Source organism: Chamaea fasciata, unplaced genomic scaffold (assembly GCF_029207755.1).
Source record: "Chamaea fasciata isolate MVZ Bird 193981 ecotype frontalis unplaced genomic scaffold, bChaFas1.0.hap1 SCAF_1, whole genome shotgun sequence".
Taxonomy (NCBI): domain Eukaryota; kingdom Metazoa; phylum Chordata; class Aves; order Passeriformes; family Sylviidae; genus Chamaea; species Chamaea fasciata.
The window spans coordinates 56,277,721-56,295,992 of NW_027094086.1; the positions used below are offsets into that span (position 1 = coordinate 56,277,721).

The window sequence follows — 18,272 nt, forward strand, 5'->3', positions numbered from 1 at the left end:
AATTGAGAAAAAAAACTTGCGGATTGAGGTAAAGACAGATTAATAACTGGAAAGGGGGAGAAGAGAAAAGAAGGGAAAAAAATTCAAAAGAAGTGATGAAGAGGCAATCAACACCACCAGCAGACTGACTGCCTAGCCAGTCTCTAAGCAACAGCTGCTTTGGGAAAAAACATCACCATGCCATTGCAAAGGACTCTTCCTTCCCAGGTGTAGGACTTTGTCATTGCTTAATTTCACAGGGTTCTTGTTGACCCTTTCTTTCAGTTTAATGACAGATCTTCTTGATCCCACCTACAGGCAAGGATATTGCCTCTGCCTGCCTCAGCCTCAGAGGCAGACGGCAAGACCTCGATAGGAGCATTTTCCCTCCAGAGCTGTGAATTGAGCACATGCTGTGTTTCTCCATTTTAGCCTGGGAACCATGCCCTGTGGTGCATCATCCCCAACGTCGAGCTGTCTTCTAGTCTTCAGCAGCATTTCCAGCCAGATATCCTTGCCAGAGTCTGCCACAGTATCCTAAACATTCTTCTCACTGTGTCCAGGCTCCTGGCCTCTGGCTGCAGAGAGCCAGAGGTACCACCAGAAATGGTCTTCTGTGACACCAAATACCCATGGGCAACATTAGTAAAATTAAAGATCAATAGGGTTAAAATTCTGTGGCAAACTCTTAATGAGAAAATTAATCCTTCACAGCTAGAAAAAGTATGGAAACACTTATTAGGAAAATTACTCTTTCAACAAATTATCTCCAAGACAGTCAAGGCATGGGAGACCTGGTCAGCCATATGTGGAGAAGGCAGTGGTTTGTAAAGTTAGTTGGCATATTTCTTAACCTTGCCGCTGCCACTAAATGCAAAATAGGTGTTAAGAAAGGAAAGAGTTTCTTTTTCAAGGATTCTAGCCTAACTCAATTGAGATGGAACCTGTCTACTCCTTTGTAGACACATCCTAATGTCACTATTGAACCTTGCCAAATTCTGAGACTGTTTCTGATTTTCTCTAATACTATAAATAACCTGAAAATGATTGCTTTGACTTCTGGTTCAAGACCCTTTTATTTCTGGGATGGTAGCCTCAAGTTCAAATAAAATAACATTATAAGCAGGGTTAGAGAAGTTAAAAAGAATGACTCCTTTAATGTGGTTGATGGTTAGATGTCTTGGTCAGCAAAAATTGAAACCACAACTATTTAAAGGTCTTTGTACATCTTGATCTGTATGATTATGGCTTTATTTAGAAAGTAGACACAAGACATATAGGTATTTTTTTATAGAATGAATCCCAAAGCTAAAACAGTTCTGCCTAGTATCCTGCTTTTTTCCAAAACCTGTATTTGTGAGATTATTTGGAGCATCCATTGTAGTTGTTTAAAACAATATTCAGTATTATTATTTGATACATGGCTGATTCATACTTGTAGAGGGTTTCAGCAAAAAAAGGCAACAGTTTTTGTTTAGTAGCAGTTTTAGTAGTATTAAAAACATGGTATTAATACACAGAAATTAAAATCCTTACATCCTTGTCTACATGATTTAATGTTGACAGTTATCTTGCTCTTTAATATGTATACATACCTCCATAGGACATAGAATTTGTACAATCTCTAGCCACTCATAGTAGTAAACCATGAGCATAAAATTTAATATTAATTATGCCTTTCAAAAAGTGTGGGTCCTTAATATTATTCTTAGCTGGCAGTATGTTGGTTTAAAATGTTTCCACATGCAGTTTTTAAAGGGTTAACTTCTGTTGTACAAGATGAGCAGAATTGATGAAAGAATTGGGATCAGACATTGTTACTGTGTGGTTTTATTGATTATAGTTCTTGAAATGAGAAATACCATTTAAATTAATAGATACATTATTTGACTAATATCATGGTAACAAATATTAAATGGATCTAACTGGTTCATCTAGGAACCAATAACATGAAGAAAAAACCACCTTGTTGATGGTATAAATTAACACCCAAAACACAATGTGTATGGAAAAAATATTTTCTCTTTCATCTGTGAATATGATCTTGAAAAAAAAATTATAAAATAATTTTGAGGAATAGTAACCATTCTTTTGTAGTATCTCTTATGATTATAGTAAATAGCTGGCAATGAAATATTAAATTAATGGAATATGTTTTGCAGTGGACTTGAATATTGAACTGTAGAACTCTTGGATGCATAAACTGATTTTTACTTTAAGTTTACATTCTAACAAACTTCACTGGACTGTGGCCTGCAGGAAGAAGCCATGCTTGAGCAGTTCATGAAGGATTGTATCCCATGGGAGTGACACCCCTCACTCTGATACAGGGGAACAGCATGAGGAGGAAGGAGAAGCACAGAGAAGCTGTTGTGGATTGACCCATATCCTGACATTCCCCTTCTGGGTATAGAGGGAAGAGGTAGTGGAGAAAATAGGTAAAGAAATGGTGTTGAGCCTGAGAAAGAAGACAATTTTAGTTTTGTCTTTGTTTTTAACCATCCTACTCTATTTTTAACTGGTAATATATTTAATTTTCCCTAGTCAAGTGTATTTATCTCAATCCATGAAACCTTCTATTTTCCTTTCCACTCCCATCCTGTAGAGGACAGGTGTGAGACAGCAGCTGGGAGGGAATCTGGAATTCAGCCAAGGTCATCCCATCATAGGGTCAGAGGTGGGTGTGTTCCTAACATTTCACAGGCAAGCATTACTTTTTTTGATGCAACTTCAATGAGGCTAGTTTTCTTTGTATTTTGAAAATATAGGAACATTATCCACTGTCTCCTTTCCCTTAGACCCTTTCCTTTCATCCCTTAGAACTGAAAGGAGTATTTTTTCTTCCTGATTATATGAGGTATTTAATGGTGGTTTTATTCTATGCAGGAAATAATTAGTCTACTGTAGCCATGAAGTCTTCCTAACAGTATCACCGTGTAAACTCTAATTTTTATGGATACAAAGTTTTGGTGTGGGAATAGGTACAATGTGAATGACATTCTTCCTTACTTTAACTAAAAAAAAAAAAAAAAAACAAAAAACAAAAGAAAACTAGTAAAAGTTATAAGACTAAATTGCTGCTCCCTAAGTCTATCTTTTTAATTGAATAAGAAACAAAAGTTCAAACATTATGTTGTTTTTTTATTAAGATTTAGAAAAGTCTAATTAACAAAAATTCAAAAATAAAAATCATCTGTCTCTGCACATCTCTAAAGAAGATGTTATAACACAACTGTACTCTCTTCCAGATTTATTTTTTAATAAAGGCTAGACCACTGCAGTAGCACACTTTTGATGAGAGACAGCCTTATTACTCTGAGCTCTACAGAAATGTATCACAAGTTATTAATTAGAACAGTTTTTGCAAGTACAGTTGAGAAATCAAATTTATGAAGTGGTTGAGAAAAATAAATGGAGCAAGATGAAAATTGCTGCAGCTGCATAAACATACCTTTACATTTTGGTCAAAAGACAAAATGTGGCTTGTAGGCAAACTCTTTCATCATCCCTGCTTGAACTGGTATTGCGTTAATTTGGAGAGATTTTGTGCACATTAATTCCTTCTAAAGGAAGCCATGTGGGAAGTTCTGCTTCAGGTATTAACCGTCCCTACTCTAAGCCCTGAGAGTGTGGATATGTCTGGGGTGTTGACAGTTTTTGGGATGGCCTTAGGGCATGTGTGGATTGAGGGCCACAGGAGCAGGGAAAATCATGACTCCTGTGTTGTTGTGTGGGGCTCAATATTTGCTGCTCTGGTCTGTTTACCCATTTCTGCTGTGCTGAATTAGGGGTGTGATTCAGGGCCTAATGCAAGAGGAGTTGCAAAAAGCTTCCTTGTCAACAGTGAGCACATTCAGAGAGTATTAGCAGTGATCTGTCTGCACACTCTGAATGCCAGCAGAGTGCCAGATGTGTTTGGAGAAGGCATCACAGTGCAGAGGAGGAGTTTTATAATTTGCCTGGATGATAAAAGAGAAATTTGAATACTAAGGGCTTATATTATTGCCATGTGTTTCATTGCTGGTTTTGTGTCACAGATCTCTTGGACTGAGTATTTTATATATTTTTTTATCTTCCATCAGAACAAAACTCAAGAGGAGATGTAATTATGGTAATATTGTTAGACCCTTTGATATTCATCTAGCACTGTTCATCCAGGGGAGAAGTGTATTTGTTTCAACAAAAGCCACTGGGGCTGGTTGTTGCAATGATAAAACAGTACAGGCTGCACAATTTGCTCCCTTAATGGATTTCTAAAACACAATATATGATTTCAGAATTACTACATATAGTACAGTTGGTTTTATATGTTTGTTTTCTAATTACTTTCTGTTGAAATGCTCATTTCAATTCCTTAGAAAATTGACGAAACTGTAGAGCTAAAACTAATAAAAAGTTTTACAGATATGTTTGCTCTAGCAAATTATACTGATGTTTAATAAAAGAAAGGGAAAAAATTACTAGATTAAAAACTCTTATGGATCAACACTCAGTATTGTAATTTTCTCACCAATTTGTTTCCAGTTTCAAAGATATTTAATTCAGAATTCCTGACAAGAAAAGATGAAAGTCCAAGAAGAGGTTTAAAAACTAATCTCTCATTTGCATCTGACTAGTGCTATAGTTTTAAGAACATTAATATTCTTCAAATTTTTTGTTTAACTTTATTATTTTATCACCTATTTTCTGACTTCTTGAATGGGCCTCTAAATTGTAATGATACATTTTTCAAATATCTTATAAATATTTTTTTAATTACACATTTTATTGTGATGATGGAAACCAGAAAAGCTATACGCTTTTTTGATGCATGTGTGTAATTAGCTATTCAATATTGTATTCTTTCTTTTTAGCGAAATATTTTTATTTCACTTAAGGATACATATTTAGTATTGTTCTGTAGTTTCCCAACTCTATTGCACCACCTCCCTCCCTGTTTTTTCCAGTCAGTTGGGAATGCTTGCTTTAAAACAGCCAGTTACATTTTTTTTTATTTTTGCAGAGTGGCATGAGAGTATTTGCATGCCATGGGAATAAAAGTTCATCTAGTCCTATATCCCATTTCTGACACTGACCAAAATGGGCAGGTATAGAATACTTAGACCAGCACAGGAATACTGTCTGAGAGAACTGTCGTGGCTTCTTAGCAATTCATGTCTTGGAAATTTCCAGAATGAGGTTAGTGTTTTTCAACTCTAATACTTTTATTGGATTTTTTTTTTTTTGTAATTTTTAAAAAATATTTTTGAACACATGTAAATTTTTAACATTCACTACGCCTTGTCATGAAAAAATTATAAATTCAGCTGCACTTTAGTAAAACATTTACACTGTTTGCTTTACATTTACTTTTACATTTTCATGATACTGAAACACAAAATTAATGCAATTCCCTCTTTCTTCATACCATCACTCATGTGATCTTCCAACACCATGGAAACTGCTCAATTATTCCTCTCTTCTTTCCCTTCCCAGTTATTTTTTCCTAATTTAGTAACTAGGTATTCCTGTCTATAAGGGTCTTTTTTTATGTCAGCTAAGTTTCTCTAAGAATGACTGTAGATGACCTTTCTTAAATGCCATTTTAAGGCCTGCCTAGACCTCTGATTTAGCAGAGTCAATTTATTGATTCATTCAGAAACTGGCATAAGTTACTAACACTTAAAATTCTTTGAATAAAAAACTGTTTTGATTCTTCTTCAATAAATCATATTTGACAATACCTCATCAGATTTGTTATTAAGGATTTCAATATCAGTTCTTTCTGGGCTTTTTTATGCCCTCTTGAAGCATTTTAAAAATTGTCCTTGTGTTAGCTGTTTTCTAGGCTTTTTGAATTCTTTAATATCTGGTATCAAGTCCCAGGACTTTTTAACTACCCATTTTGTCTCCTTGATTTATGACAATGTTCAGTTTGAGACAGATCCTCTGATGTAACCCATATATATATAAAATATGGGCACAGAATTAATTATTTCCATGCTCCTGTGTGAATACAGAGCAAACCCAAGTAGCTTTCTTGTTTCCTTAATTTTTTTTATTGTTCATGTAATTGTCAATAAACTATGAGGCTTATTGCTGTTGATTTGTTAGAAAAAGGATTAATAATAGTTTTTATAATTTCTGCAAGTTTTTCCTTATATCCTATTTGGCCTCTCTTAGTTACCTTTATTAAAGTACTGCCAGATTTTAAGATCTATTTTCCCCCCTTGTAAAAAGATAGTTACACTATTAATGTGATATAATATTTTATCTTAACCCTACCCCAGAATATATGTATGAGAAAATGATTTAACTTTCTTCTGCTCTATTCTCAGACTTGAATATGTTTTCAGATTGCTCCCAAAATCTATACTAAGATAAAATTCTTATCTTTAATTATCTTTTTCCCCCATTTTATTAATTACTAAAATATTTTCTTAATATTATTGCTGTTGATAGAAAGTCAGGAATTTTACTTGTTTATTTTATTTTCTCTTATCTCATGATTAAGTTGTCATTTGGTAAAGGGGAAAATGTGTGCCCAAGTGTACCAATGCCCTGTTCAAGTTTCATTCCTTTGAATTCAGCCTGTCAAATCTGATTAATCAGTGATTAATCTTTTCAGTTATATAGAAATTTTGGCCCTGTGTGAAATATTTGAGTACCTTGTACAATTACTGAATATCTTAGAATATTTCCTCTGATTAAATTTAAACTTTTTTGAAGTAGCAGACTTTCAAATTCCCTTGTTGCAGGAAAAGGACTTGGACTTCTCTTTGTGGGGGCCTTCTAACTCAGGATATTCTGTTATTCAAATTACGTTTTAAGAAAGCTTAAAAAAATTAGAAAGTAAGGAGAGGCTAATTCAGCCTTCAATTTAGGATGTTTTTAACAGTCTTGGAAAAAGAACAAAAGGAATTTTTCTTCAGCAGTATCTCTCTTAAAAATGCGTGCTCATGGATTTGAACATTTTTGTCATTTGGAAATTTCCGTTCTTTAAACAATCAGCAGTAGATGTTTGGAATATCTTGTGCTTTGCCTTGTTGTGCTATGCATAGCCTGTTGCTTTCAGAACAGCTGTCTTGGGTTATTATGTTCACTGAAAAGATCATGGCTCAGTTGTGCCTGATCTGACCTCTCACTTTCTAACCCTTTTAGCCAAGTTTGTGTAAAGATTTATCTGTATTTAAACCTTCATTATATTTCTTATTCCTTCTTTCTTTCCTTTTCCTTCTTTTCATCCCTCCCTTGCTCCCTCTCTTCCTCCCTACCTCTCTTACTTATCTCTTCCTCCTTTATTTATTTCTTCCAGTATTCCCAGCTCAAAAAGCGCATATCTCATGAGATTTAACAAGACCAGGCGCAAGGAGCTGCACCTGGGTCAGGACAACCCCTGGTATCAACACAGGCTGGGGGATGAACAGATTGAGAACAGTCCTGTGAGAAGGACTTGGGAGTGCTGGTGGGTGAGAGGTTGGACATGATCCAGCCGTCTGCTCTTGCATCCCAGAAAGCCAAAAGTGTCCTGGGCTGCATCCAAAGCAGCGTGGGCAGCAGGGGAGGGAGGGGATTCTGTCCCTCTGCTCTGTTCTGGTGAGACCCTACCTGGAGTGTTACATCCAGCTCTGGGGTCCTCAATACAAAAAAGACGTTGACCTGTTGGAGCAAGTTCAGGGCAAGCCATGAAGATGATCAAAGGGATAGAGTTCCTTTTCTATGAGGCATGGCTGAGAGAACTGAGTTTGGTCAGAGCTGGAAAAGTGTATGCTCAGGGGTTACAGCCTTCCAGTATCTAAGGTGGGCCTATAAGAAAGATAGGAAGGGACTATCTACAAGGGTGTGTGTGACAGAAAAAAAGTGGAATGGCTTCAAACTGGAAGAGAGTAGGATTGGATTAGATATTAGGAAGCAATTCTTTATTTTGAGGGTGGCAAGGCACCGGTGCAGGTTGCCCAGAGAAGCTGTGGTTGCCCCATCCCCAGAGGTGTTCAAGGCCAGATTGGGTGGGGCTCTGAGCAACCTGGTCTAGTGAAGGATGTCCCTGCCTATGACAGAGGTTTGGAATCACATGATGTTTAAGGTACCTTCCAACCCAAACCAATCTATGATTCTATGACTATGTGAGAGGAGTAATTTAAATCTAATTGGAAATAGTCTGGTATTTCTTCATTAGACCTTATTAAACAAAACAAAACACAAAACAAAACACAAAACACAAACAAACAAAAAAAAAAAAAAAACCAAACCAACAAACAAACAAAAACAAAAAACCCCAAACAAACAAAAAAACTACCAACAAGGAGTTCAATACTGTGAGGCTTAGGAATTTCATAAAATTTTAGTCTTGTGTCATAGAAAAGAACTGAGATAACAGGTTTTATTTTGTTATTATTTAAGGTAATTTTGTCAAGATTCAACTTCTCAAAAACAACACTTATGCACATTGGAGACAGAGAGTCCCCTAATGGCAGAAATACTTCTCTATGGATCTGAACACCTCTTGTCTGAGCTCGTCTCTTCCCATATGCTTTGCTTTTCTCAGTTTAGGAATATTGACCTCTCTGTCTTTTTTGGTTCCAGGAAATTTGTGTTGAAGGAAAATAATAGTTTATGCAAGATAACCAAAGTTATTTCTCTACCTAAAGGCAAAATCCCTTTGTTCCATTTTCTTTCTTTTTCTTTTCTTTTTTTTTTTTTAAGATTTTTTGACCAGAATTTTATTTGTACTTGATGGTGCTAAAGATGTTCTTTTGTTGTAGTCTAAAACTGCCCTTCTTACTGCAAAAACATTGTGAAAGAAAATTCTTAATTTTTTTAGTAAGGGAATAGCATCTAATATTTCTAGTATTTCGTTTAATTGTAGTTGGGAAGTGAATATGTTAAAAAAGTATTTCAAGGCATTCTCAAGCTGTATTGAGACCTAACATAATTGCAAAGAAAAATAAATTATCCTTAACATTATTTTACCTATTATGCACAAGCAGAAATATCAATCATGAATTCATTTAGCAGGAACTCTTAGATACCATTATAAATCCTTACTTCCAGCCATACATCTTACCAAGGGTATTTATTTTCACATTACCAAATGTGTAATACAAATGAGTTGCAACCATGTTGGAAGATGCAATTTTTTTTGTGCCAGGTGGTATGCATTATTTAATACACTGTTGTATACCTTGCTTAAGCAGGCTGTAGAAACCCTTACAAATGTTATCTTAGAAAACATTTTTCTATCCTAGAGTTTTCCAAGAGGTCCTTGTAATTTTGCAAATGATTAGCCCATGGAGACTGCTTTTTTTTGCCAGTGTTGTATAGATATGTAATGGCTGTAAGTATTTAAAATCCAGAATTCCTCTTGTGTTGCACTACTCCAATTCTGGTGTCAGCATCAAAACCAGTATGTTAACCTCTACTCCAACATGTCAGAGGGGCACCCGTTCCCCAAGGGAAGCAAAGCCAGGAGATAAGCAGCAGTTTTGATTTTCAGCAGAGCATTTTGTCCAAGTGTTATTTAAGGTCCTTTCTAAAAGGGGAGCAGGGGCATGCCCTCAGCTATTCTATCTCTAAATTGGCCCAAAGCCCATGGAACCCAGCCTCTGGCCTTAGAGCCCCACAGCCCCCAAATGACTGCATCTGAATTAGAACTTGGCTAAGAGGCTATAAAACTGTTGAAGACAAATAGCTTCACCCCAGCCTAATTCACCAAAATATTAAGTTTCTTCTGTTCAGATTGATTAAATGTGAGGGATTTTTCTGGTTTTATTTTTTTATGGTTTTTTCTTTGTTCTTTTTTTTTTTTTTTTTTTTGATTTTGTTTTTGTTTTTGTTTTTTTTGTTTGGTTGGTTGGTTTGTTTTGTTTTTTCAGTTTATTTGAGGATGGGTTTTTTTGTTTGGTTTCTTTTGGTGGTTTCTTTTTGGGGTATTTTTTGTGTGTTTTTGGTTTTTTGTTATTGTTTTGTGGTTGTTTGCTGTTCTGGTAAACTAATCAATTAATAACTTTTATGCCATGTTGAAGGTCAACACTGGTGATTTCTGACCTTCACATGGAAATGACTGTAATGGGCTCCTGTATAGTTGAGTGGAAATACCTTTTACCAAGTCTAATGGCCTAGAACTGATAAGTTTAAATCAATTACTCTACATTCACACTCTTGTGGTTTTATGATCACTAGGTGTAAAGGTATCTGCAGTTCTGAATTGTCTTAGACATTTACAACTCATCACACGACACATCATGATTGAAGAAGGTGCTTTTTCGTGATATTTCCAGCTAACTAAGTGGAAGTGAATGCTTTTGGCAGTTCTGCATCCCTGGCTCCCATGGTATAAGGCAGATCAATTTACATGAAGAATATTGTTGGTAAAATCTGAAAGGTCATGATACTCAGACATACATAATACATACATAATAGTCTGCCTTCTGAAAAATCAATCTGTCTGCATTGATTAGGTGTAGAAAGCTATTGATGTTTCTGTTTGTTTCAGAAACTGATGGTTGTGCTGAGAGTGAACTTTATTTCCATTGACCTTACTGGGACTTCTTAAGTCTAATAAATAAATTATTTTATTTTATATACAAGAATAATCTTTATGATTATAAAATACCAACTCAAAAAATCCAAAATTTTAGGAAAATGTGCTATAAAGAGAAAGAACATAAGGTCCTAGAGTAAATTAATGAGACTTTTTAAAATTTTTTAGTTCTCAACAAAACTAGATTTGACTCTTTTCTGTTTTCACAACACTCTACAAAAAACTTGTAGCTTATAAACTGTTCAATTTTTTTCCATCAAGACGTAATAAAAACTTCAATAATAGAAAAAAATTGTGGTGTTCACACTGTAAGATGAAGAATAGTGAAGATAATAAAAAGCCTTGAATACTTATGGGGTTTTTTTTTTGATGAATGTATGCATTCCCTGAAATAGGAAGAGAGAAATATTAAGGAAATTATTTTCCCTGATACCATTGTGCTACAGTTTAGTATTCTGCTACTAATTGATTAGGTAACAAAGGATTAGAAAGACATTTTCTGAATTTCTAATATTTTTTTCACTATATTAGTTAGTTCTTATCCAAGAAGAAATTATTTTTTTCCAAGTGCTTATTTTTCTGAAATATTTCAGGTCATGAAATTTAGCCTCTAATTTATTTATAAAGAATTTATTACTAGTGACCCAAATACATGACGACAAGCCACAAGAGGTTTTCAAGGAGACCTTTCCGAGTGTGTGGTGCTTACTAGCTTCTAAATGCAGATAAGTTAATTTCACTGAACAGTGGATGCAACTTGCACAGAAATGTTAAATCAAATGCTTCAGGATATGCCTATATTAAATTTCATAAGAACCAATCAGGATCATGTGCATGAAGCAGAAGTTTTACACTTTGGAATGCTGAAGGTCACACGCCAATCAAACAGAAGTTGTGAAAACTGGAGCTTATGAGGAGAAATGTCTAGAAATACTTCTTCAAATTCTTCTTATTCCTCATATGGGGGGGGGGGGGAAGGGAAACCCAAACAACTCTCTTTTTTCTTTGTAATGAAAACAAGATTTGTCTCTAAATCTTGGACATGATTCCCTAACTTGCGTACAGTACTTTGGAATAATAAAGTATTTTCTATATAATTTTTTATAATTTTCTAGATAGGTATCTTTATACTATGCATTTGTGTTTTGTCTACTATAAAGATGTGTTCACATACTGAAAAAATAAAATAGAATCAATTGATTTAAAAAAACCCAACAAAATATTTATAATCAAAATAACGTAATATTTAAAAAGGAGTTTTAAAAAATACTGGTATTCAATCTTGTAAGCCAAAATTTTGCTTGTTCTTTGTTTTCTCTAAATTTAAATGTTTAAATACAAGACATTAATGTCTTTTCCTTATCCTGAAAAGGAAATAAAAATTAAACTAATTATGTTAGGATCACTTGTCATTACTTCTATAAATGGTCATACAAAACTAGACACAATAAAACTTTTTACTTATTTGGGGCTCCTTTGAGCCAAGAAGAAGAAAATGGAATTATGCTTTTAAATCACACAGCCCTAAAAATGATTGCAAACATCTTTGGATTGAAATCACATTGCACTTTGGGCTGTTTCATAAAAATGAGAGAATTGTTAGCCGGTGTGTTTTAACCGCATATTGTATTTTAAATTAACTTCTTTGGGGTTAGAATCATGCCTGCACAGAAGGTAAAAATAACTTTTCTGAAGATGGGTGAGACAAGGAGGGAACAAAATTTAGGATTTTTTTTAACCTAAAACATTGATATGAATGACAAAGCAATTTAAAAAATATAGCTATTTTACATACTCCTAAGTATATGGAATTCCATATATAGAATAATAGAGAATCATAAAATGGTTTACGGTGGAAGGGGCCTTTAAGACAATTTAGTTCCAACCCCACTGCCATGTGCAGGGACAATTTCCAATAGACCAGTTTGTTTAGAGGTCCGTCCGTCCTGGCTTTGAGCACTTCCAAGGATGGGACCTCCACAACTTCTCTGGGCAAACTGTTCCTGTGCCTCATCACTGCCACAGTAAAGAATTTCTTCATAATATCTAATGTAAACCTATCTTCTTTCATTCTGAAGGCATTTCCTCTTGTCACTACACATCCAGGTAAAAAGTCCCTGTCCATTTTTCTTGCAGGCTCCCTTCAGGTACTGTGAGGTTACAATTAGGTCACCCCAAAGCCTTCTCTTTTCCAAGTTAAACAAACACTATTCTCTCAGCTTTTCCTCACAGGAGAAGTGCTCCTTTCCTCTAATCAACTTGGTGGCCCCTCTGGACTCACTCCAGCAGGTTCATGTCTTTTTGTACTGAATACCCCAGAGCTGGATTCAGGGTTCCAGGTGGGGCAGATGGACAGAATTCCTTCCCTTGCTCTGCTGCCCACACTGCTTTGGATGCAGCCCAGGACACTTCTGGCTTTCTGGTCTGAAAAAACACATGGCTGGGCCATGTCCACCTTCTCACCCATCAGCAGTCCCAAGTCCTTCTCACAGGACTGTTCTCAATCTGTTCATTCCTCAGCTGTGTTGATAGTGGGGGTTGTCCTGACCCAGGTGCAGCCCCTTGCTCTTGGTCATGTTAAATCATGAGATTTGTGTTGTCCCACTTCTTGAGCTTGTCCAGGTCACTCTGAATGGCATCTCGTCCTTCAGGTGGTTTTAACTGCACCACTCAGCTTAGTGTCATCTGCAAATTTGCTGAGGGTGCACTCAATTCCTTCATCTTTGTCATTAATGAAGATATTAAATGATTCTGGTCCCAATACAGACCAGTACAGAAAATATAGTTTGGTTTTATAAATGCTAATAATAGAAATAGAAACAAGAATCTTTTGTAGTTGTTTAGATTCTTAGGAAAATTGTGAACCATCCAGTTTATGGCATGTTCCAAAACTCAGGCACATTGATGTGAACTCAACTTTCTTATACCTTCAAGCAGTGAATCAACATAATAACAGCCTTTACAGATGCTATTTATGAACATGAAAATAGATACTATGCAATCACTTGTCTACCTGATGTATTTTTCTTTTAACTCAATAATTATTATAAATTAAGATATTCAGTATCTTAAATTAAATGAGTGGTCAGGGTGTAAACTACTGAGCTGTGGATTTGGACTAGTAAAACAGGCTGATAGAGTCCAGTTTGGATGTGCATGTAGGCTGCAGTATTTCCTATCTACCTTTGAACTGTGTACAAAAGATATAAATTTGTATTTTTCTTATTTTTAAACAGTGTTGCTGGGTAAGGAACTTGCACTGGAGTATTTGTTCAGTTTGGTTCCAGAGAAAGAGGAGCTATTTCATAAGATCAGCTAAATTGATATTTAGAAATGTCACCCATGATATGGTGGCCTTTTCTAATATATCCCAAGGTAAATATAACCTTTCACTCAAAATTTTTGTTGTTGAAATTATGTAGTTGTATAGTCTGTTTCTTATTTGGAGTCTTTAATATTTAAATGATTTTACAAAAAAATCCACAAAACCCCCAATGTATTTTTATGGAGACCTACCTTTCTTTTTTGCATCACAATATCATTGATTTCTATGTGTATTTATGGTGGAAGGCATGTCATTAACATGGTACGAAATGGTTGAGCAGAATTTGAAAGTTTGATTGAAAATTCCCACTGAGAAGGGGAAAAATAGGCCTTGTTATGCAAAAAGGAATTTTTTGTGTGAGAAACATATGGGAAATGGTGGAAAGCATACATACTAAATCAAAATTTTTATGATATGCTGCTATCTTTCTACACATTGTCCTCACAAGCCAAGAGGGATGCTGTAATAGTTTCACCTTTAAACTTTTTTACTTTATCTGTGTATTGTGTCCTCTTACCTTTTGCCCCAGCCAGCTGCAAAATCAGGCATAACTCCCCCAATAACACCAGCAAATGTTGACAGGAAAATTGTGCTGCTTTAGAATAGTCCTCAGCTAAATTGCTCAGGAGACCTGTCAAAAATGTCTTACAGTTCTCATAGCACACATATTAGGGTTACCTTCTGGGTGATCTGAGGGAAGAATAGTGTTACATACTTTCTTTTCAAGATCAGAAATAGAAATATTACCCTGGCTTTGGATGTGCTCTGAAAATAGCTTGTTGTGAATTCTTTCCACCACACTGTACTAACTCAATAGCTTTTAGGAACATATCAAAATTATACAGTTTTGAGGTGTTTTTTTTAACCCTTTGTGCCAGGTAGCATTTCCATGTGGTTTCTGCAGACATCTATTGTTCACAAAAAACTCTTGCGGGGATCAGAGAGACAGAAATGTTTAATTTATAAAAAAAGTTTAATAAGTATGAACATATTAATATATTGTGCTAATATGATGTTCTAATATATATTTAGGACAACTGCATGAAATTGCTTTTACAAGTCAGTAAGATAATCTAGATGGGAATGTCACTTTTAACTTTTCCATATGTATTAAATATACAGCCGTTGTGTGGAATTGGTAAACTGAGATAGATTAATAGATGCATTAGATATATATGATGACATATTTATCTAATGCATCCATAAATATGTCATCATATATATGTATATATTTGCAGAAGGGCTGTATTTATGGAAGGACTGTAACTGGCAAAATTAATGGTTTTCTCAGTGTGATGGCACCCATCTCAAGATGTAGTACAAGTCTGCAATAAAAAACAAGCAAGTAAAAACATACTGATGCTTTATGTTAAGGCGTTCATATTTCTTCTCTTCTCCACACACAGAAATTATATTCAAGTGGCATTCAGAGGTCTTGTTCATAAATGTTTGGTGGTGGTCTCGTTCAAAATGCTAATCTTGAATTGATTGCAAAATTTCCTAACTGAAAACCTGAGGATCCAGGACAGGTCTATTATGCAGATCAGCTTCATAAACCTTGTACAGTGGTGCTCTGATTTTGGGAAAAGCAGAAGTCATGTTGCAATGCTCTGCATTGTTGGTTTGACCACACACTGTGAATCTGAAATGAGAAAAATGCATTGCCTATCCTGAATGTGCTCCTATCATCTGTGCCCATCATACTCAATAGAGCTGACTTGGAAATTTTGATTTGTTATACTCATTTGCTAAGTAGGACATCTGTACGTGTTGCTGAACGCTATAGCAGTATTTCTACCTGAGAATAGGTAAATGGTGACAAAACCAGACTTTTGATATGTAGCTTTCCTACTCTGAATGCCCTGCCCTCCCTTCTTCTTCCTCCAGCTTTATATGCTTTATATGCTTTATATGCTTTATATGATGTGATGTGGGGTAACTCTGTCCAGTTGGGTTCAGCTGTCCCAGCTGTGTCCCATCATAGCCTCTTGCCCATCCCCAGTCCTCTCACTGTCAAGGCAACACAAGGAGCAGAAAAGGGTGGGATTTTGTGCAGGTACTGCTCAGCAATAGCTGAAATAGCTAATGATAGAGCACTGTTTTGTTCAGTAATTCAAAATACAGCATCGTAGGAGCTGCTGTGGAGAAAATCAACTCTGTCCCAACAAAATAAGTACAACAATGAAGGATTCCTTCAGGTTACAGTGATTTCTTTTTGAGGATGATTTAATGCAGTATTACTTTACTTAAAATGAGACATCACTTGTAGGTCTGAAGCATCTCTTTCAATAATTCATTTTACTTTTTTATGCTGATAGAATGTAGGCAATAAACAGAAAGTGTGGATGAAACTGAACTATGTGAATGACATTTAATTATGTTGATAGAAAAACTATCATTATGCATTTCTGATTGGACATTTTCTTCTAATAGTTTTGTCAGCTATAGATTCACAACCTTTAGAAAAATGCCTTTTAGCTATAATCTGGAGGTGGACCAGGATTCCTGTACCCATCTTTATTAAAAAATAAGTGTTCCATCTGTGCTTTTTTTGCACATAACATATGGTGACAATAACAAAACAATAATACCTAGGGGGAAAAGTACCATCTCTCCGTGTAGCTTAGGAAGGCTGTGAGATTCTGTTACTATCATTCCATTACAATATGTTACAGAGGCAAAAAATATATTTTATTGGTCTGCATCTTTTGTGGTAATATCATGATCATGTTACATTAACATGAGAAATTTTGTGATTTGAACAGGATTGCATTAGAAAATGGCTAGTATAATAATTCTAGCTGATTTAGTCCTAGTGAGGGCAAGCTAAAGGAAACCGAGACCAGTAAATTAATTTATTATTTTTTTAAATAGCAAAATGCATATTTATATACATATTTATTTAAATCTATTTGAAGGATAATTCTATCATGGGGTTCTTGATTCACCCAAGAACCCTCTTCCACCACATCAAAAATTCCATGCTCCTAATAAACAATTATATAGGGCATCTCCGTTGTCACTTCAGTATTTTATATTCAGAATATCGCACAATAAAAGTTGAAAATACTGATTAAATGAGCCTGATACTGGGAGTGGGAGGAGGGAAGGGCTTTACTTTACTTTAATTACTTTAATATCAGTAAAAATTACAGCTTTTTAGTTTCTGTCTAAATTTTGTATTTTGAAAGTCTAACAAACTTGAGAGTGGCAAAGACAGAATTTATAATTAAAGTTGCTCTTAATTGGCTTCCTTTCCTATTTATCAATTCCTCTGTGATAAAATTTGTCTTAAATTATCATTGTCTCTAATTACTTGACCGTGTTTGAAGATTCACTTTTTCAAAAAAATTCCTTCTTTTTTTGCGGTAGTTCTGTCTTAGTTGCAATGTCAGCATTTCCTTTCAGGAACTTCTGTCTAGAAGATTGTTGCTTCTGTTGTCAGGATTAAGAAGAAAAACAGAAAACCATTTGCAATTATTGCCCTTTTGTGATATTTTAGATTGTTCTTTTAAATCTTTTTATACTTTGCCCATCTACCATCAACATAAACAGATTCTTTGAAATACCAGTAGAGTTCAGCTCTGTTATTTCAGTTGCTACTTCACTATGTATCAAAAGCATTTAGAACAGTTAATGAGCTTTTGTTTTCCTTAACAACTGAATTCTGGAAAGGCATTAAATCCCATCTCTTCCTGTTTTTTGAGGGACCTGCAGTTGTCATGCAATGCACTTTTTTCTGTAGGTGTGCAAAATTCTTTTTAACAGCTTAAAATCAGAAGACTGGAATAAAACAGAAAACATCTGGTTAGGCCTGTAGTATCTGTCAGTTTGCCAAATTCTTAGCATGACAATAGAATATCCATCAAAAGTAAAGAAAGAAAAAGTGTTGGGGAATTTTTTTTTGTACACCATAAATGGATATTTATATTAGAATCAGAAAAAACATTAATTTTCAAACTTTATTTACTTCTTGAGTGTTGGGGGTTAGGTTTGCTCCTTCTTTCTCTAAAGAATTTTTTCCCCATAAGTTACCAAGGAGACCAAGTGTTGGATACTTGGGAGTACTTAACCGAAACAAAGACGTGGACAAAGTTGGAAGGGGGAGATAATGCAGGTAAAAGACAAAGCTTGAGGCAGCTGTGGGCTCTTCTTTTTCCGGTATTCGGTGTTCGGGGAGAGAGAGAACGGCTGTTGCTGGCTGGAAGAGTTTCACTGTGGCCAAAGGGATCCAGTCCTGGGAAATCTACTATCACCGGTTCGGCCTGAATCCTGAGTTTTCTCTGCCACACACGGGAGCTGGGCCGGCCCTGCCTCACCTTCGGCTTCTTCGGCGCTGCTCCTCTTGCTACAGTGTGACCCTGCACCCCCTGCGCTGCCGGGACATCCTACCCCTGCCTGCCGGGACACCCTGCCATCCCAGCTACCAGCCCGGGACTTTTCCACTGT

General features: G+C 35.5%; 1 protein-coding gene across 5 annotated transcripts in view; it reads left to right on the forward strand.

Moving 5' to 3' along the window:
• The window catches only part of CCDC102B (coiled-coil domain containing 102B), a 138,699-nt gene that overhangs the window by 43,277 nt on the left and 77,150 nt on the right, over positions 1-18,272 (forward strand). The window contains exons 7-8 of one of the 5 annotated variants that reach the window (XM_066184274.1): positions 412-511; positions 1,692-1,726. The exons of 2 other annotated variants lie outside the window; for them this stretch is intronic. In XM_066184274.1, the coding sequence (XP_066040371.1) occupies positions 412-511; positions 1,692-1,711 (120 nt within the window). In that variant the 3' untranslated portion in view covers positions 1,712-1,726. Of the gene's footprint in view, positions 1-411; positions 512-1,691; positions 1,727-2,238; positions 2,559-2,584; positions 4,442-18,272 lie in introns of those variants that run through there. 2 more of the 5 variants (XM_066184264.1, XM_066184290.1) reach the window with 2 other exon arrangements.